Raw genomic sequence first — 20,519 nt, forward strand, 5'->3', positions numbered from 1 at the left:
CCTCGAGATACCCTTCGACAACCAGCGCATTGCATACCTACGATATAATACCGGCCGATTACATATGCCCCATTGATACACGACCTTTGAATAAGACGGGGCACAACTAATTGAGCTAAACTCCAAGCGCCGCCATGTTCGCCTCGACGCGGCAGTGGTTCAAGCGCAATCGCACGCCCTTGGCCATCGGTGCTGGTGTTGTCGGCGCCGGCTACGTCGCGACCCAATATGTCCTGACCAAGCTCAACAATGCGCGCGAGCGCATGAGCAGCGATCGCATAGCCAAGGAGAAGTGCGCCCAGTCACCAAAACACCCAGACAGACAGAATGTCCTTGACGTCGCCGGCTAACCCCTGAACCCCCTATCGACAGTTTGCGACGCCGCTTCGAACAGAACCAGGAGGACTGCACCTTTACTGTCCTCGCCCTCCTACCTACCGCGACCACCAACATCCTCGAGGCCCTCAATACCGAAAGAATCACATACGAGATCCAGCAGATGAAGAGCCCAGCCAACAGGAAGAAGAGCATCAGCTCCCTCGCCCCAACCATATCCGAGGTCGGCACCATGGACGACGATGGCCGTAGTATGATCAGCGGATTCAGTGTGCAGAGCGACGGTGGCGCATATCCCAGCTTCCTGGCCCCAGGACCTCTACCATCTGTCGCAGAGGGCGAGTCGGCCGGCGGCGATGTTCCCCAACAAGAGGCGCCCAAGAAGTCGCGAAAGACTAAGAGACAACTCTGGGATGACCTCAAGATTAGCTGTGAGCACGCTGGTCGTCCTCCGTATTTCCCACTTGACCTAAACTAACTCATACTATCAAACAGCAATCACCCGTTCCTTCACTTTGATTTACACTCTCGGTCTACTGACCATGCTCACACGGATCCAGCTCAACCTCCTCGGCCGTCGCAGCTATCTCTCATCCGTCGTCTCCCTCGCCACCGGCTCCACGCGAGAGGGCGCCATCGCGCTCGAGAACAACGATGACGACGGCGATCTCGACGGGGAAGGCCAGGCCTACGGCTCCGATTTCGAAGTCAACCGCAAGTACCTCACCTTTTCCTGGTGGCTTCTCAACCGGGGCTGGGTAGATGTCATGCAGCGGGTCGAGTCCGCCGTCCGACAAGTCTTTGGCCCGCTCTCGCCTCGCGACACCATCACCTTCGACGCCTTCTCCAAGCTTACCCGTGAGGTGCGCACCATCATCGAAGGCTCTCCTGCCGGTCAGGCAGGCGGCGCAGCAGGAGCAACCACGCAATGGCTCCCCTTCCTCCTCCCGCCACAAAACATGGAAGACTTTGTCCTCCGCGAATCCGGCATCCTGCTAGAGGACAACTCACAACAACTCTCGTCGCCGCCCAGCGCCACCCCCGGGGAGGGCGGCGGCGAGTCCACCATCTCCCTCCGCCGCCTCCTCGACGAGACCGCCGACCTGATCGAGTCCCCCGCCTTCTCCTCTGTGCTCACCCAGCTTCTCGACGAAGGCTTCGCCGTCCTTCTTGACCGCAAACTCACCGTCGGCGCCTTTGAAGCGCACGCCCCTCCCGCCGCCGTTCCGCCCGCCGTCACACTGACTCCCGAAGCCGGCGCCGTCGCCAGCGGCGCAGACGACGTGGTGACATCCACGACCCTCGTCGCCACTTCGTCTGACCTCCACAACGCGCGCCAAAGTATCGACATTGAACGCCCCGTCACCCGCGCCGTCCTGCTTCCCAAGATCCTCTCCATCCTCACGCGCCAGGCCCACGCCATCGGCAACGGCATGCCCAACGAGTACCTCCAGGCCATGGAAGGGGTTAGGGACTTGGAAGGGTTTGCGGCGGTGGTGTACAGCAGTAATTGGCAAGCGGAAATTGCTAGTGAGGAGTATGCTGGTGTTCCGGCACCTGCTGTTCCTCCTCCAGCAGCAGCAGCAGCAGCTCCTAGTAGGGGAAGTAGGAGAGAAAGGACAGCAGCAGCAGCAGCAGCAGCAGTAAGAGTGGAAGAGTCAGGGGTGTTGGTGGAGTCACAGCCATTAGGTGCTGTGGAAGAGAGCCTGGTGGTTGTGGATCCTAGTCCTGATCCGACGGCTGGGTTTGATAGTGCGTGGGAGAGGGCCATGAGCGCGTCGCAGGCGGGGTCGAGGGGCCCGTCTTTTGAGGATAGGAGATAAGTATTGGCCTAGTGTAATTGTTTATGTGTGAAAGGTTCATTATGCATTGGATGGGAGGATTGGATGGACGATGAAGGGTGGGTTTTTTCTGTATGATGGGCGGCGGCGTATAGTGCAGAGGGAAAGGAGAGGAGTAGGATGGTGGGGCTAGATAATGGGGAGTTCATGTTATACTATTACTACTACTACCAAGATATCATTATACGTATTAGATGAAATAAAGAGGAAACACAACGTCCCGAGGGTTGATATTGGGTAAGAAGCAGTTTGTCAATGTAGCATTAATTTGTTGGTATCGCTATGTTCGTTCTTTCATTACAACGAGTATGTGGTATGCTTGTTCCGCCATGTCCATCACGGCCATCCCACGCCGGTGCTCTCGACGGGTCATCCCGTCTTTATATGCATATGCTCCTCCTCTTCATCTGGTCTCATGGCGAGGCCAGTTCCGCAAGCGGCCAGGTCCATGAATTGGTCTTCTTGTGTCTGCATGAAAACTGGACACAAAAACTCTCTCTACTTATTCCGTTTTAGTGAGTCCAGGCTCTCGCTCGCGAATCGACAATGGTTTGGGCTCGGGCTCTTTCTCATCCTTTCGCAAGAGGCCATAAGCCAGACTTTAACCAAAGTCTTGTCCCGGAGGAACCACATTGCACTGCCTTTGTTCCGTTATCGCTGGCCGCCGGCTTGACCGCTATGTGTCGAACTCTTTTATCAGCTTTTTTGTGCCTGCCACGGGAGCAGAAAACTGAGCGAGTATGTTGATGGGGTTGGGTGGGCTCACGACGGTGGATGGAGTGTCGCTGGAAGAAGCCCAAATGCGAGGCGCGAACCGATTCGGGTGTTTGTGCTCATGTGCTGTACTGTAAATTTCAATCAAGGGCTGGATGAAGAGGTCTCACATTAAACCAGTGATAAACTGATTTAGGCCCAGCTCGAATAGCTCGTTCCTAACGCCGGCGCCGCCTTTGTGTTCGACGGGTGCGAGAGGGTTTTTGACCACTGTTTTTTCGTGGTTTATTATTAGTTCCTAATCCTATTCCCTTTCTTGACCAACCCACAGGAAGAGAGAGAGAGAGAGACAGCCTCAGCCAGACAGACTCACCATATTCACACCACAAATTGATGTATATCTGATGCATCACGTTCCGCATGCTCAGCGTCCCCGTGTCCGTCAGCATGACAAAGCGTAGGTTGCTCGCCGTCTCGTAGTAGTGCAGCTTGTACTGGGCTGTCCTATAACTGATGAAGGCGTCGTCTTCGCCGCCCAGCTTGCGCACCATGTTGCGCAGCGAGAACACGGTGCCGAAGATCAGCTTGGCATCGTCCGAGGCTTTGTTGGCTGCGCTGACGGCCGAGCGTGTGCTGCGTAGCGTGTTGGGATTATGATGGTGGGGGTCGGAGGAGGCCACGGCGGCGCCGGTAGTGCTTGTCGAAATATCATGCTGTTGTTGTGCCCCGGGGGCAGGAGGGGGTGGGAGCCAGGTCTTGGAGTAGATGCATTCCGCTGTTGGCTGGGTAAGTAGAAGATCAATTGCGGGGATAAGGGGGCGGGCTTACTATGCCGGTCGAAGATGTAAAAGGAGTAGATGACCATGGTTGGCGTTGTAGCTTCGAGTCGGGGCGCCTACAGCTTTGCTTTGTGGATTTGGAGGGGGAAGGGCAATTGGTATTGCGCAGCGCACAGGGCGGGAACGGCGGATCGATGTCAAGCGAGAAGACGTGAAAGCGCTGCGTAGGCGGCTTGGGTGAAGCGAGGGTCGGGAAGAGATGATGTTGGAACAGGACCTATGCTCGGACGACGAACGGTTGGTTGCGATTGCGACAGTTGCGATGATTGAATGCGGAGGGGATCCCTGCCCTGTCCTGCCCCCGGTGTCCGTCCGTTGAGAATGGTGGTTGTCGGGCAATCGGTCAGTGTCGGCAGCGGGAGTCGTTCGCCCGGGCGTCTCAAGTATGCTGCCACGGCGGCATGTGGGGTGCGGGTGCGCTACGGCTGCGCTAGACCAACAGTGGAAATGTCAGCGCACACCCAAGCTGTAGTGTATACCTATTTCGTCCCAACTCCCAAATAGTACAGATCGATATCATGTTCATGGCCATTCGCTGCAAGCCCAGGCTTGTCACAAATCCAATGGAAGTTCATCCATGACAGCGGAAGCCAACAGCTTTCATGGTAGGTGAAGAGGAAGTCAGAAAGTACAAGTGCTGTAGGTCTACAGTTGCCGTAGCGAAGCCCTGTGAAATGTTTACTTTGGGTTGTTTTGACTAGTTGACATCATGATGGAAAGGCAGAGATTACAATAGAGGTACACATAGATCTTGCTCGATGATCTATCTGGCCACTCTCTGGGGAAACCTGAGGGGATGGGATGGGACTCAACCAGTCGACTTTCAGGGGTCTCCCTTTGCCCACTTTTAGGTAGGTTAGGTTGTGACGGTTCCGCCTTTGTGTGAGCCCTGGGCGTTCCTGGCCGGATGAGGCATCCCCATCCATCCACCAACCCATCGCTGAAAGAAACTGAAACGTGACGAGTTTATCGTATTGCCGAGGCCAAGGAAAGTCCAAATCCTGCTACTCTCGCCTAGAGGTACAGGGACAGCCGAGCCTCATTAGACCTGGAGCCTAGGCGGGAATTGCAACATAACATCGTCATCTCTGAACTTGCCTCGTTTCCGAGAGAACCCCCGCACTAACTAGCTACGTCTAGGTAGCTGTTACATAGCTCCCGTCGGCGCCAAAGCACCACCAAAAAAGGCCACTGTTCACGGCTCTTCCCGCTCAACATCTGTCGAACCATCCGTCATAGCTGACCTTTGATACGTACTAAAGTACACCTGCATTTACATCTCGTGTAGAGAGCTATCTGTTCAGTCAAGACGGAAATGTCTAGTCAACAACCTCAACACTCTCCCGGAACCCCTGATCCTCACTGCCCTACAACAACAACAACCTTCTCGCTACCACTCCGCCCACGCCTTTCCGGCGCCCAAAGCACAATGGCCGTCCATCTTGAACCAGAGCACCAACAGACCACATCTCTCCCTCTGCTCTCACCGGGCATCTCAGTCCAGTTCCATGGCGACCCTAGCGACCATGGCAGGCCGAGACCGGCAACGCCTCCTCACACTCATTCGGCCCCTCCCCAAATGCAACAATATCCGAGTCCCCTGAGACATCACAAGAGAACCCCGTCCTTCCACAGAGAAGTCAAGGAAACCCTCAACGCGAGATCCGAGTACCTGGACGACGATGTCGACGGCTGTTCCCGCCAACGCATCAACCAGTATCTGATCAAGGACGAGATAGGCCATGGCTCTTACGGCGCCGTACGTCTGGCCACCGACCAGTTCGGCAAGGAGTATGCCATCAAGCAGTTCTCCAAGGCTCAGCTCAGAAGGCGCGCTCAGTCCAACATTCTACGCCATGCACCAAGAGGTCCGCGGAACCAGTCCATCTCTCGCTTTTCAGAGCAGAGGCTTCTTGAGGCCAAGGATGCCCTCTTTCTCATTCGGGAGGAGATCGCCATCATGAAGAAGCTGAATCATCCCAACCTGGTCCAGCTGTATGAGGTGTTGGATGATCCCGAGGATGATTCACTCTACATGGTTCTGGAAATGTGCAAAAAGGGCGTGGTCATGAAGATGGGCATTCATGGTTCGGTTGAGCCTTTGCCCGAGGAACAATGCCGGTTTTGGTTTCGTGATCTCATTTTGGGCATAGAGTATCGTAAGTCCTCTGTCTAGTATCTTGTCACCATAACGCCTTGGCTTACATTCATGTCAATAGTACACTCGCAAGGAGTGATCCACCGCGATATCAAGCCGGACAACCTGCTCCTTACTGAAGACGATGTCCTCAAGATCGTCGACTTTGGAGTCTCCGAAATCTTCCAAAAGACAGATGAGATGAAGACCGCCAAGCCTGCAGGCTCACCAGCTTTCTTGCCCCCTGAGTTGTGCGCAAAGCATGGTGATGTCTCGGGCAGGGCAGCCGATATCTGGTCCATGGGTGTTACCCTTTATTGTCTGCGTTACGGCAAGCTTCCCTTCGCCCACGATAACCAGCTGGAAATGTGGGAAGCAATCAAGAACGAGGAGCCTCAGTTTCCACCTGACGAGAAACCCGAGTTTCTTGACTTGATGCATAAGATCCTGGAGAAGGACCCGGCCAAAAGGATTACCATGCATGAGCTCAGGGTGGGTGACCTCGTTAACCGAAGCATCAGGTACAGCTAACTGACAAAATCATCAGGAGCACCCTTGGGTCACCAAGAACGGCCAAGACCCGTTGCTGAGCGAAGAAGAGAATTGCTCTGAGCCAATCGAAGTACCCAATGCTCTCGAAGTCAACCATGCCGTTACCCGGAGAATGAGCCATCTGTTCTGTGTGGTAAGTGAAATCTTACTACTTACGCATCACTTATCTCTAACAAAGTCCAGATGAGAGCAATCTCAAAATTCAAGAGCCTCCTCAACCGCAACGGAGCCACGCCCAAATTACAGACCCAAACCCTCGAAGTCCACCCTGGTAAAAACGAGCCACCAACAGCGGACATCGACTTTTCCAACACCAACTTCAAGAGCCCTCAAAATGAGGAATCCACAGCCGAGTTCGCCAGCCGTATCCTTGAAGAGCGTCGTCGATTCTTCAATCCCACCGGTTCCCGCACCTTTGGCAACGACCGAGCCTTACGCGGGCAGTACAACCTCAGCGGTCCTTTCCATCCCCTCGCCACCGGAAACCCTTCTCCTTCTTCTACACAATCATCGTCCACCACCCCCACCGCTACCTCATCCTCTTCCACCATTACTTTAACCGACTCCAAGACCATCTCAGCGGGTCCAGAGACTTCCGAACAACAACAAGAGCAGCAGCAGCAGAATCAACATCAACAAAACCAGCAACCCCAACCACCGCCCCACCTCGGCATCGGCGTAGGCGGTGACGACACAAGCTTCGCCATCAACCCCTCCGACCTCCCGCCCGCCGACCACGTGTCCGAGTCACCCACCATGGTCGACTTCAACATCTACGATAACGCCTTTGAAGCCGAGATTGAGCGGATCAAGCGGACCGCTAGCATGAGTTCTAGTGGCGGCCGTCGTAGGAATAGTAAGGCTAATGAACGTAGACGGACGGGTACGGGTACTGGAACAACGTTTTATCACACGCGGTTGAATAAGAAGAAGCATGACACTGCTATTCTGGGGAGTGATGGCCAAGAAGAGGTGGGGGAGCAGGGGCAGAGGTTGTGGTCTGGGACGGGAAAGGGGGATGATGATAACGTGGATGGAGCTGGGGATACGCCGAGGAGTTTGTGGCAGCCGCGAGGGGAGGCGGGAAAAGAGGGGACAAGTGGATTTGCGGATGTGGTAGCTAGAGCTATGGAAGGGGCGAAGGAGGTGGTGGTTGGGGGTGGTGAGTTGGAGGGGGAAGGAAAGGATGGGGACGGTGGTGGACAATAGTTGAAGGGGGAGGCAACAAGGGAAACTGCGTGTGTGAGCAATGAATTGTTCTATGGAGGCCTCGCTGTGATGGGGCAGCGGAGTGATTATTTTGGTATAATTGACCTCATGTCCGGAGATCATCTAGTACCTGGGCGGTTTTGATTAGAATTGGCTATGTCTTCCTACCTTTGGGCTACTAAGAACAGGTCACCAAATGTTGCTCTTCTGGAATCAACGAAAGTGTGAGTATACACCTAGTTCTATTTTGCAATATCTGGATAGGAGATCTGAGTTATTTTCATGAGTCGTATCTCTCAAACCTCAATTCTCTTTACTTCTCTCTTCACTTCTCCTTGTATTAATTCAATGGAACATCTTCCTTAAACACAGGTACGTTCGACATTGAGGTTTCTTGGGAAATATATATATGTGTGTGTCATGAGCGTCCTTGTGAAGAAAGTTACGGTAAAAATGCTATATACATCCAGACAAAGCTGCCCTACCTGACCAGGTATACCAAAGTCTCTAATCGAACTTGTATAAGCTCGGTAAGCCTCCGCATTGAGTAACCCGACTGGAGCCGAATTTGATAGATCGTCTACCTCCAGGCCAGGCCAGGCCAGGCCAGTTGAAATGATGGGAATGAAAGCCGGTGGGTGGCAGTGGCGGTTGACGATTGACACTGTTGTTTATTTGGATTTGATGTTTCCTTTCATCCGGTTGCGAGTCGTGAGTCGTGAGATGGATTGATGGTGGTCTGTCGGTCTGGTGAGTAGGTACTTTCTGGAAGGTTTAGTGGGAATATCAGAGATACCTAGGTAGACGACATTCTCATAATCAGTTTTTGTAGAGGTAGGTGAGTTCATGTTGAAGCGATACTAGCCAGAAGGCGTAGGAACCAAGCCATGGGTTTTTGAGACCTTTGATGATTTTCTTTCTTTACTGTGTATTTTTCTTTGGTTGTGTTTTTACACCCTTTCACCTGTCGAGCAATACTTACCTCGAAGTTAGTTTTCATCTCAAGTCCTTGGACTCTGTATCAGCTCAACTGATTCACTGGCGTGAAGTGAATGCCTACCATATGTAGTTGCCTCAATGCAGTACGTAGGACAAGCGAAGACAAGCGAGCGTTCAAGTCCAAGTTCATCCACTCCTTCTATTGCCTTTTCAGTTTCCCATGTTCCCCGCACGACTTTGAGGTTACTGCCTCCCGCCTTCTTGATATCTCACGAGAAGTTCCATCTCTGTGCACACATGGATATTACCGAATATTCTGCCGACTGGGTGTTCGCTCGTGTAACGCACCTATCTTTTGGGTGCAGAAGTTCGTTAGGTACTTGCCCCTCGCTCTAAACCCCCCCTCCTCAACTGCTCGTTCGATCTCTCTCGGTTGGCGCACCCGAAACATTCACCATATTCCCACCAATCATTCAGTCAGTCACTTGACCTCCAAGTGTATTAATGATGCCGATTTTTTGTGCTGTCTTTGCCCTTTGATAAGTCTTTCTTCGATAGTTCGCTCGCTGTTCTATAGATCGTTACACCCGTAGTGTCAAAGTTGACGACGCATAGCTACCTCCAAAACAGTTGGGCGTTCATAAGAAACTAGGTAGTGTTGAAGGAAAGAATCAGGTAAGGGTTGAGATACGGAAGCCATAGTTTTGTGGTCTATCAAGTTCGAGTTCAAAACTGCTTGAACAGCTGGGCGTCAAAGTGTTGTCATTCTTTTTCGAGAGGGGACAAGATGTATTTTGACGCAGTAAACCACGCCTTATGCAACTTCGAGAGACTCGATGACAGTGCAAAGCCCCAAGGGACCTTAGGATGGCCTTAAGTTGAGGCTGGTAATTAGGTAGGTAACCATCCGCAAGGCAAGGAGGGTAATAACGGCATGAAGCGACACACCCCATCCTATTTTCTTCTTCACCGCTGCTTCCCATGTACATGGCACATCTACCTATTAGGGAGGTTCCTTCCCCAAAAGACTCTGCCGAGGCTGCCAACCATGGATGATAGAGGTACTACGCCGGAACGCTTTATGACCGTGTACTAAGCTTCTCCTTATCCCATGCACTAGGTCTCCGACTCCAAAGAAGATCCCAGGAGTGGCTAATGCACACTCGCGTGATCGGTTGCGTTATGTATGTGCATGGCGTTTCCCATGTCGAATGTGAACATCATATGCGTGCATACAAGGCAATGGACCCCAATATCACTTGTGCTTGCATTCATTTTATAAGCATAGGAACTTTGCTATTTATTCTCGCGAAAAGGGCGAGTGATTGACATCGTTCAGTCTGCTCGGTGATAGAGATAGGGGTTGTATCACCGTTCACAGGCAAAAAAAAGGAGCGGGTGGTGGTATTATTATCAGCAAAGGTCGGACTGTTATGTGTGGTTTACGTTGATGATAGCAAAGCGGGAGAGAGACCATGAAGATGAAGGTCAACCAGACATCGTGTCGTTTGCGCCGAGGGGAGTGTTGGATTTTCTCGCAAATAGGACTTTGCGGTTTAGTGCGCCCATACATGTAGGCAGGTGAGTGCACCGTTTGCGACATAACTTCCGAGGCCGCAGTTGGGACAGAGATCAAATAAATGCTTCACAAGGCCCGAAGCCGTGGATAAAACCTGCGCGGCACATCCGCAAATGTACTTGGGTTGAGTATCGCAACCCACACCATTGACGTAACCAGAAAGAATGCCCAGACTACCAAGACGGCGATACTGCACTGCCGTGACACATTGGATCTCCATTTCCTCCCGCTGTCCAAAGATAAAAAAAAAATCAAAAGGATCGAAAGTGTTCCGATAATGACGGATGACAAGAAAAAAAAAAGGTCTCGAGACAACGGGGCTGGGAAGCCGTTGGAGGCCTCAACAAGAAAGAGTCCATTCAACTTGGCAAAAGGCTTGGAAATACATAGTAGAGTTTCATGAGCAATACAAGCTTTTGCCAAGTCGGTGGCTGCAAATCTTGGAAGTCTTGGGTTGCGGTTACATATCGGATGGACGGTCGGGGTAAAATAGGTATGATTCGGGAGCTGGGATAGATGGGACGGCTTGGGGTACGCTGAAAGGGTTCAAGAAGATATGAATACGGATGGAAAGATTCGACAGCGTCTAAGGTGCACATGGGTAGTGTAGTAGCCCAGTTCATACCATAAGCTAGGCAATGTCAGCGTTGCTGTTGATGACACCAGTCCTATGTTCCCAAGTTGTCATGTTCAACAAATAATCAACACTAATCCTTGAACACCCGAGAAAATGGCGAGGGTAATATACTGACTGTGCTTACCTAGTGCTAGCGCAGATCCATTCAGTGTACATAGATGGGTGTCAACGGAAGACTGCCAAGGACGGCAACCTACCTGGCGTCTGTTGCCGTGCCCCCTTCATACGCATAAACATGACCCGTACGGAACATATCGGTATTTCAATTTGTGCCCTTGTGCGTTATCGACAAAAGTAGTATAAATTATGACCAGAACATGTGCGTATCACCGCCACGTGTGGAAGTGTTTCGTTTTGACAAGGGAAGAAGAGCAGCGGCAGCAGAAGGCTTGGTGGTATTGCCGGTACCACCGGTACTGTCAAAGTCATGCCCCGAACCGAATGGCAGTTTAGCGTCTCAATTCCGAAATGACAAGCAAGGGGTCTTCCCCTCCACGAGCATCACATACATATTGTGGTAGTGTACTAGAGGACTCAGTGCCCCTACCTGTTTTGTCGTTTTCTTCTTCCCCCTCCTTACCCCACCATCTTCTACACCCAACGTTTGTCTATCGTTCCCAGCACATGTGTTGCTCACACTGCCTGAGTGTGTTTGATCGTCAAGATCGTCGAAATCTGTCGTGGGCACGGTACCACCAAGAAATTTTCTGGGCCCTACGCTCATGTCGATCAAGGCGGTCTTCGCGGTAGCTCTCTGCTACATAGTACACTAGAGATATACATAGGAATGCATGTTGCGTGAGCTGAGACGATGTCGAGCCTTGCAAGACACTCTCCACATACCCTACCTAGCGTTGAGACATGCGGCACAGGCGCTGATAGGCAATGGACTGTTTTGTCTGTCCAGGTTGTGACTTGTGACACCTGTCAGCGTGGATGGGACTACGTACGTGATGTGAGATCACCTACCTTATCAACCTCCCGAAGGGTTCCAGGAATCAATCCGATGACTTGCATTCCCTGAGTACCTTAAAGGATGGCGGCGGATTTGGTGAACATCAAAGGGCCAAATGGGAGGATGTATGCACTTCCAGATGCTCCAAGAGTTTCGAGCATAGACCAAGGCGTCATGATGAGTGTTCTACCTTCTACCCATCTTGGTGAAAGATGCGGCTCTGGCTGAGTACCCAACCCAACAACCCAATCCTGCGGTCCGGCTACCTGGCAACCAAGAAGTCTTGGTACGTGATTCAAACTCTTGGCAGCAGTTTTCCAGCCTTTTCAAAGGCGAGGTAAGAGGGCTTGACGCAGTAATCCATAATCGGTCTTCTCGTACATGGTGGCTTTGGCACACCGCTACGGGGGCGTCACTTTTCCTTTCGTTTGCACGCTGCAGTGTCAGAAGAGAGAGAAAGAGAAAAGGTCGTGAGGATGAAGAAAAGGAGGCTCTCAAGCACCCTGTTCACTCACTGTGTCTATACCTCTGCAAACTGTGTATCATCCTGCGAGAAACGGTTACTACATACATACATCTGATGCCGAGAACCTGCCGTGAGTCCCTAGTGTACATGAGTGCACTATACCGTATCTGAAAAAGCCACAAAGCGGAATGGGGTTCTTTGAATAGGAAACATGGTTCGTGAAAGGAAAAGTTGGTGTGTAGAACTCGGGTGCATGACTGCTGCGGTATCCCTCGGTTGTAGACATGCATCTTTACTTTGCTGGAATGACAGAGAAGAGGCCAGAAAGCTTTAGCGATAGCTTCTAGTGTTAGTGTAGAGCTCCTCAGCTGCCACATAACGTATCCCCCCGAGGATAAATCACATAAGGCATCGTCCTCGGCTGGTAGGTTGACGGAGGCTGATATGTAATGGTGAATGTTTGCTGAAAGAGACTGCAGCGGCGCAACCCCGCAGGCCAATGCAGGTTGCAGCGCCAGTTCATCAGCTCAGGGACAGGCCTGATGAGCGACCAATAGTGGGCGCAGATATGAGGTTATGAGAAGCTGCTGATGAGAGAAAATACGGATTGGTGACAGGAAGTAATACCTACATAGCAGGCGGCATGTATCTGTAGTGGGAGAGGGACTAAGGTGATGCGGCGAGAGGGGCTTGGGGCAAAAGCCGGATACTTGCCTAGTGACAGGGAGGCCGCAGGACGTTGAGACCACGATTTGATATGTGGAATGAGACGAGGTGAAAATGCCTCATAGTATAATAACTGAGGAGGAGGTGATGTTATGTTGCTAACTTACATACCTATCTTGCTATCTCTAGCCAGCGCGCAGTTACAGACGTCTGACACGAAACTCCCGAGATGAAGTACCATGAAGATGGAGAACATGACTACCTAGGTAGGTATGGGGTTTCTTTCATCGAGTCGATATCAATTCACGATATGTCGGCTCGCTGATGCCATTTGGATCCTAAAGCTACTCACTAGCATTTAGTAACCAGTAGTGTATCCATGACCTCTGGTGGGGAGGGAGGAAAAAAGGAAGTGAGGTGATGTTTCGTCACGCCTGCGAGGCCCGCTAATCGGGAGAGCAAAACCGAAACCGGGTGCAGGCCGCGAGAAGACCTCTTGCTCCGTAAGTGGCCAGAAACCGCCAGATCGTTGGCCTTCTTCTTCTGGCGCTCGGGCATTATCACAAGCCTGAAATGAGATTCGATCGGCCCCGCATCCGCCCACAACGGCTTCTACGGTAATGTCCCTTGTTAATGCAACTAATTCCGGCTGTATGGGGAACAGGTCGAATTCTCACCCAGCATTGTTTGCATGAAGGGATTCCTCGCTTACATACAAGAATGGGAATCCGGGCCGCAAAAAATCGTGTGCATCTGATGGGTCAGTTCCTATGTGTTGCAAAAGGGGGGGGGGGCTTGCATTAACAGGGGCCATTACTGTAAGTGTGGGATCAGCCATTCGACTTGAAGAAGGGCGAAGGGAAGGGGCAACCGTAGGTATGTAGGTTAGCAGGTAGCAGTCGCAACAGTATTCGGATGCCAACCTCAACAGGAAATGGGAGGCCGCCCGCCTACCAGTCCCACGGCAGGTCCACCAAGTGTCCACTGATGGCTCTTGCAGAAGACAGGACAAGACTCTTGGAAAGTCTCATAGAAATTCAGATGACGCAAAAGCGGATGGACAACCTGTAGGAAATTAGCTTCGTTTGAACCGGGGAGAAATGGGCGATCTAGAGAATGTAACAACACTAGGGTAGAGGGAGAGTTGCAAAAGCGCCTCTAAAGACAATTTGAATACCCAAAAAGGAAACAATTCCAGCGCTTTTCTAGGACGTGCATTACCAAAGTCCACAGAACCCAACTTCAGACTAAGGAAAAACTGTCTATCAAAGTGCCAGGGTTGGAGTGTAACGTATGGTTCTTTTCTGCCAAGCTGGACGGACATCATTTTTAACATCTGTCAAATTATTGGAAGGCAGACCGCCGGACACCGAACAGACATGAGAAGGGGATTGGCAAAGATATCATTTACTGTGACGAACAAATAGAAAGTCACCATGTTAGACAGGGCATCGTATTTGTAAGACAAGCAGTCTAAACCGGAGGATCCAGCCGCTTCGATCCTGTTCACTATGAAGGTCGAGGTTTAGAGCTGAGAGCTTGGGATTGCTTGGCTGGTTCGGTTTCCAAGACAGAAACAGTAATGAAGAAGAGTTAGTGATCAATCTTGTCCGCTGTAGAGGTAAGCTCCATCGTGCCTGTAGTGCTTTCAAGGATCGTCGTACCTTCCACTTGTTGTAGTTTCATAGCGGCGGATGATGGTGACGGCGAGGGCCACAATCATTTCCACTCTTAGAAGGAGCAGTGCTCATCCGCTGTTCACCCTTGGATGTTTCCTGATCCTCGGAACCTCGACGAAACTGAGCGTTGACAGGAGATGAGGATGTCTTCTTTTTGGTGTAGTACGGCAGCACGAGCTTCGACCAGGGATGGAGAGCAGCCCCACTCGCCGTCCCAAACTGCATGATACGTACATACAGTACCGAGAGTACAGGAGGTACAGTTAATAACACGCAGGAGCAGAAGAATGATTATCAGCATTTTTGCTGAGCTTCCAGGGACGTTCCAAAAACGTGGCCGAAGAGAGTTCGCAGGTTCATAGGCGCAATTACGCTCATATGGGTACCAAGTACTATTGAAGAGCCCGGCATACTTTTGTACGTGGTACACTACCTAGGTACATATGTTTCCACAAAAGATCTCATGCCTCGCTACCTGTAGTGTATGATGGGTAAGTACCCGTACAATTTCACCGTTTCAATGTTACCGTTACAAACTACGTACAGTGTCCGTAGAAAGAGATACCCATGAGATCCACCGTGACAAGTCTCAGAACTCTAAAACCTCGCTGTGATAAAAGAGGCTACAAATCTGATATACGCAAGCATGTACAAAAGATCGAACTTCCTCATGTGGAGCGGCCGCTGTTGCATTGATATTGACAATGTAAGGACTGCTGGTACATTTAAAAAAGACACCTACATGTAAACCCTGGGGTCCTACTCGGATGAATAAATTAGCTGGTTGTCTTGACAGCTACTGTTGCAGTGGGGCCAAGGCAGGTTTTGTGAAAAGGTTAGCCGCCATTCATCACCACGATATTAGCTAACTCGTACAGGACAATTGGCTGCTGCTATCGTGATGGGCAGCGTAAGTAGAATGGAGTGGAATGCGAGAAAAAATTGGACATGGCGGCCTTGTTTGGGGCTTCTTCCCTGTCGTATCTCTTTGTTTGTCCGTATACATCTACATAGTACTCTGGTAAAGCCAAGTAGAGACTTGTATATGTATTCCATCCTGATGTATTCATCCCCAATCTGGAGATCAGGTAGGTATATATCTCCCACCCCTGGCTCCCCTTGCCCCCCTTGCCCTCTCTTGATCTCTTACACGGCTCTGCTTCTTTCTTTGTTGAGTTCTGTCACGCTATACCACCCATCTTCTACCGCGCCCCAGCTTCCATTCCTCAGCCTAGAAGCTCTCTTTTCAGTTTCCCTCACGGACTCTCGATTTCTCCTTAATCTTAGCCAGGAGCCGGTCTCAAGGGTGGATGACCTGGAGACACAAATAGAACAAGACTCTTGGCCGCAAGCCTCACTTTGGCTCTCTCAGCTGCCTTTTTTTTCGTGTCCGGATTCTGCTGGTCATCGTTCATCCTCTCGCCTACCTTCACGGTACGCCGCCCATTCATACGCGACCTTGAGTAACAAACGAACCCCAAGTCGATACCTGCCATCTGCCACACCTTTCCGCCTTAGCTGCAGCAGTGCGGTCTGAACATCTATTACTCAGCCTGGCAGGATGATCATCTGCATTGATCCAGCCGCTGAGTACACTTTGGACATATCAGCCCCTTGTGTTTAAAAGCGTCCAGTCCCTCTCTCGCTCAACCGCTACTATTTGCTATTGTTATCTCAGTCATTGCTTCCCATCTTGCCCCCCCCTCACCATCAGCCGAGCACTTTTGCCTCAGGCTCTCTGCGGTCTGCAGTTTGCGGTCTGCCGTGGCAGCTGGGTGGCCAAGCAGGAGCGCCAGGGCACCTCCTGCCGTGCTCTCTCTCGTTTGGATTTCTTCCATTGTTTGATTCTGGCGATCGATCCAATCCTGGAAATACCGACCCTTTACTCTCCCTCTTTCACCTTCCTTTCCATTGTCTCTGCCACTCAAGACGGCATTCTCAGGAACAGGAACAAGGAACTGAATTGCCATCTATTTGACGTCGGAGCCAACACGACTCGCATGATCAAACCATCCCACACTCACAGCCATCGATACATCTTCACCATGATTGCCGTCCGCCAACTACAATAACAGTCCAGGTCTGCCACGCTTCTCGAGTTGTACTAACAACCGTCTACCTATCTATCCATTCCGACAAGGCGCCAATATCAACAGCCTTGCACTTCCGTGCGTCGTCGACCAGTGACTGGAACAGAGCCTCGAGAAAGAGAAACACACACAGCTTGGCGACAAACGACGGAACGCATCCGAACCAGGCAGGTCTGAAAACCTTGAAATCCTATTTTACACTACCACGGCGAGCTACGTAACAACGGAACGTGTTTGGGGTACCTTTCGCGGCGTGCCTTTGCCTCTGGCTCCACTCTGTCACGCAGCACCAGGGCCCGCACACCCACCCAGGCTACAGTCCACTTCACTTCCTGGGCGGGCTCCATCAGGTCCCGTCGGGTCCATTCACCTCACCCTCTATCTCCACCAATCAGTCATTCGCCGGACCAGTACGCAGTACTTAACTCTGCAGTAGCGAGCCCACTCGAGTTGGCACCGTACACCACTGCACAACCAGAACTTGAAGTGGAAGAGGGAAAAAAAAAAAAAAAAAAAAACCAAGGGCACACATTGCGCAACACCCACCCGTTGTTGCCCGCACTGCGACTGGCTCCTCCACAGAGTCCCATCATCCATCCACTGGCGCGCAGCCCGCACCGAGCGCACGGCACCCGCTCTCGATTTCTCCGCTCCGCTCAACCTGGATTCGGCCTCTTGATTTTTTTTTCTTCACTTTTCGGCCTTGCCAGGTGTGCCAGCCCTATCGCGGCTTATAAAGGAGATTGAGTCCTTCTCGCAATCCAGACAGAGGTTCATCGCCTCGACAATACCCTGCCGTTTTGAAGGCCTAAAGGGTCCAAGTCCGGGCTTCTGCCCACTCATTCAAGGCGCGCAAGCCGCCACCATCGCTGTTCCCTGCATAAGCGCAGTGGACGACCCTCCCCCCCCCTAGACGACGAAACCCCAACAAGCCTACCTACCTACTCGTTAACCTGACCCAAGACTTTCGACCCTACCTCATCCCGCGCTCGCCCGTGTCGCTTGGTGCACCGCTTGCCCAGCGACTGACTGCCACCATCGACCTCGCTTGACCGCCGTACTACGCTATATTTCTTCGGCTACAGTTCCGGCAGTCGGAGCAGCTACAAGCAGCGACCAGCCGCCGCCCCGCGCAAAAACAGACAACCACAAGAGCACTGGCCCTCCCCCCCAATCACACCCACCGAGCGACCCGGAACCTGTCCCCCTCGGAAATCTGCAACCATGGCGAGCAGCACCTCAGACGCCAAGTCTGCGTCTTCGCAGCGCACTTCACCTTCACAGACGTCGTCCATCAAGTCCTTCGACCTTTCCTCGAGATCCCCGCATCTTGCTGCCCAGAACGGCCACCCCGTCCCGACCAGCTCTGCCGAGCAATTGCCAAAGCCTTCGGAAAAGGCTTCGGTCAAGGACCGCTTGACTCGCATGTTCTCGACAAAAGACCCCGGTCGCGTTGCTGCTGCAGCAGATGCAGCTACCTCGAGAAACACCACCCCGGGTAACCGCAGCACAGCTCCATCCCCGCCGCCGTCGGCGAGCTCGAAGCCTGTCCCTCAGCGCAAGATGTCCATCACCGATGCCAAAGCCAAGACGAACGGCAATGCGCCGCCTTCACGCTTCGTCCTTATCCCCGAGGCCCAAGGCGGTCACGAGCACCACCTGAAGTCAAGTCGCCGCCAGGAGAAGCTAACCGATATGATCAAGGGCTTCCTCGGCAGGAAGATTGAACAGCCAGCCCCCGAAAACGACTTGTCTTTGGTTTCCAGCTGGGTCGACACTCTCAAGCAAGAAAAGGATGGTCTTGCCACGGCAGAGAAGAAGGGCGTAAGCACTGCGCCTACCACTCTGGTCGAAAAGTACGGCAAATGCCAGGAGATCATTGGCCGTGGAGCCTTTGGTATCGTGAGGATCTCGCACAAGAAACTGGAGAATGGTCTCGGAGAGAAGCTTTTTGCCGTCAAGGAATTCCGCCGCAGGCCCGAGGAAACGGAAAAGAAGTATAGCAAACGCTTGACTGCCGAGTTCTGCATCTCCTCCTCCCTCAGACATCCCAACGTGATTCACACCCTTGACCTTATTAAGGACGCCAAGGGGGATTTTTGCGAGGTGATGGAATTCTGTGCTGGAGGCGATCTTTACACCCTTGTCCTTGCCGCCGGAAAACTCGAGGTTCAGGAGGCGGACTGCTTCTTCAAGCAAATGATGCGTGGTGTCGAGTACATGCATGAGATGGGTGTTGCTCATCGTGACCTGAAGCCCGAGAACCTCCTCCTCACCACCCACGGTGCCCTCAAGATCACCGACTTTGGCAATGGCGAATGCTTCCGTATGGCTTGGGAGAACGACGCGCATATGGTTTCCGGTCTGTGTGGTTCTGCCCCGTACATTGCACCCGAGGAGTATATCGACAAAGAGTTCGATGCTCGCGCTGTCGATGTGTGGGCTTGCGGCGTCATTTACATGGCCATGAGGACTGGTCGCCATTTGTGGAGGGTAGCTAAGAAGGACGACGACGAGTTCTACGCTAGGTACCTAGAAGGTCGTCGGGACGAGGAGGGCTACCAACCGATCGAGTCGTTACACAGGGTAAGTTGGATTACGTTTTCTCAGGTTAATCACTGACGCAGAACTGACCGTCATCAATCCAGGCACGTTGCAGGAACGTCATCTACTCGATATTGGACCCGAATCCGTCTCGTAGAATCACGGCGTCACAAGTTCTCAAGTCCGAATGGGGTCGTGAGATAAAACTTTGCAAGGCCGGAGAGGAGGGCCTTTAACAACACTCCGTCAGGCGGGCCCATAGTTGATGTTCTAGACCCACCTTGGGAACTCGCAAGGGCATCACGTCACCGTCTGGCGGGATTGCGCGCATGATTTCGTATGGAGATTTAGGGCTATTCATTTCTCATAGGAATGAGAAAAGAAACGTTTACCCTCAAATTTTCGAGCGAACGATGCTAGGATCGTCATCTTGACCTAGCACAGCGACGACAGTCACCTACTTACATACCACAACAACCCCCACCCCCCCTAAAGAAAAAAGCCTCTCGTTTGTTTGTACTTGTGGTAAGAGAGGCAAGAGGCGGGGGGCAGGATAGGAAGAATAGGAAGGATAGGAGCAGCTGAAAGATGGGAATGATTTGGATGGATGGATGGATGGACGGATGGGATGGGATGGGTGGGCGGCAGAGATCTCAGGTAATGACATCATGCCTCGTTTCGCGTTTGGCCAGCATAGGAGTTTGGAGCACTCATGCATGCATTTTCAGTTCGGGCCAAGGGCTCGCCGTAACTGATTTAACTGCCCTTTTCGACCCTCGTTTTTGTTTTTACTTACCGCATTGTGTGTGCGTCTTTTCTTCGGACCAGACTACCGCAAGTTTTCATGGGCGGATGGAGGGGCCTCTTTCGCTTTCTCAAGTATAGCATTGTATTGGAACCGGGACTTTGACTGGTGGCCTCCTCTTTTTTTACATCACATACCATTTCTTCCATTGCACACGAATCATCTGTGCTGCTTTTGTCCTGCTTGCGTGCTAGCGCGTAATACTTGTCAGTCGGTCCATTTTCCACTGACCCATAGACGCGAATGAAAGAGTCAGGGGTAGACACGATGGGAGACATGGATTTTCAAAGTCATCTAGATGTTCGGTGTTTTTGGCGATTATAGATTTTAAGAGATCACACCGTGAGGGGATCGGTGGCAAAGGTACAGGAAGTGGCATATCAATCAAAGACAAGAAAGAGTCAATAATTAGGGATTGGGAGTCGGGCTGGACAGGTTCAAGGCCCAAGTCTCGGAGAGAAGAAGAAACAAAACCACATGGACATGACGAAGGCTAGAGAAAATACATGTCATTTAGGGCAAGTGAACCAA

The 20,519-nt window shown here is 51.9% G+C and overlaps 5 protein-coding genes across 5 annotated transcripts; 3 read left to right on the forward strand and 2 right to left on the reverse strand.

Moving 5' to 3' along the window:
• Positions 1-122: 122 nt before the first annotated feature.
• On the forward strand, positions 123-2,159 carry NEUTE1DRAFT_121971 (uncharacterized protein; the record flags this gene model as incomplete). The annotated part of the gene is made up of 3 exons (XM_009852378.1): positions 123-292; positions 373-767; positions 832-2,159. The coding sequence occupies 3 exons, from the start codon at positions 135-137 to the stop codon at positions 2,157-2,159; spliced, it is 1,881 nt and encodes a 626-aa protein (XP_009850680.1).
• Positions 2,160-3,057: 898 nt separating this feature from the next.
• On the reverse strand, positions 3,058-3,756 carry NEUTE1DRAFT_137389 (uncharacterized protein; the record flags this gene model as incomplete). The annotated part of the gene is made up of 3 exons (XM_009852379.1): positions 3,058-3,161; positions 3,265-3,666; positions 3,720-3,756. 3 exons carry the CDS (start codon positions 3,754-3,756, stop codon positions 3,058-3,060), a joined length of 543 nt encoding a protein of 180 aa, XP_009850681.1.
• A 1,403-nt stretch (positions 3,757-5,159) lies between these two features.
• NEUTE1DRAFT_81254 (uncharacterized protein) lies at positions 5,160-7,628 on the forward strand (the record flags this gene model as incomplete). The annotated part of the gene is made up of 5 exons (XM_009852380.1): positions 5,160-5,889; positions 5,950-6,359; positions 6,415-6,552; positions 6,603-6,822; positions 7,030-7,628. The coding sequence occupies 5 exons, from the start codon at positions 5,160-5,162 to the stop codon at positions 7,626-7,628; spliced, it is 2,097 nt and encodes a 698-aa protein (XP_009850682.1).
• Positions 7,629-14,552: 6,924 nt separating this feature from the next.
• NEUTE1DRAFT_42182 (uncharacterized protein) lies at positions 14,553-14,850 on the reverse strand (the record flags this gene model as incomplete). The annotated part of the gene is made up of 2 exons (XM_009851992.1): positions 14,553-14,696; positions 14,788-14,850. The coding sequence occupies 2 exons, from the start codon at positions 14,848-14,850 to the stop codon at positions 14,553-14,555; spliced, it is 207 nt and encodes a 68-aa protein (XP_009850294.1).
• A 3,013-nt stretch (positions 14,851-17,863) lies between these two features.
• Positions 17,864-20,135, forward strand: NEUTE1DRAFT_81258 (serine/threonine-protein kinase hal4; the record flags this gene model as incomplete). Its single annotated transcript, XM_009852381.1, has 2 exons — positions 17,864-19,225; positions 19,288-20,135. The coding sequence occupies 2 exons, from the start codon at positions 17,864-17,866 to the stop codon at positions 19,417-19,419; spliced, it is 1,494 nt and encodes a 497-aa protein (XP_009850683.1).
• Between the last annotated feature and the right edge of the window lie 384 nt (positions 20,136-20,519).

This window comes from Neurospora tetrasperma (genome assembly GCF_000213175.1).
Source record: "Neurospora tetrasperma FGSC 2508 unplaced genomic scaffold NEUTE1scaffold_3, whole genome shotgun sequence".
NCBI lineage: Eukaryota > Fungi > Ascomycota > Sordariomycetes > Sordariales > Sordariaceae > Neurospora > Neurospora tetrasperma.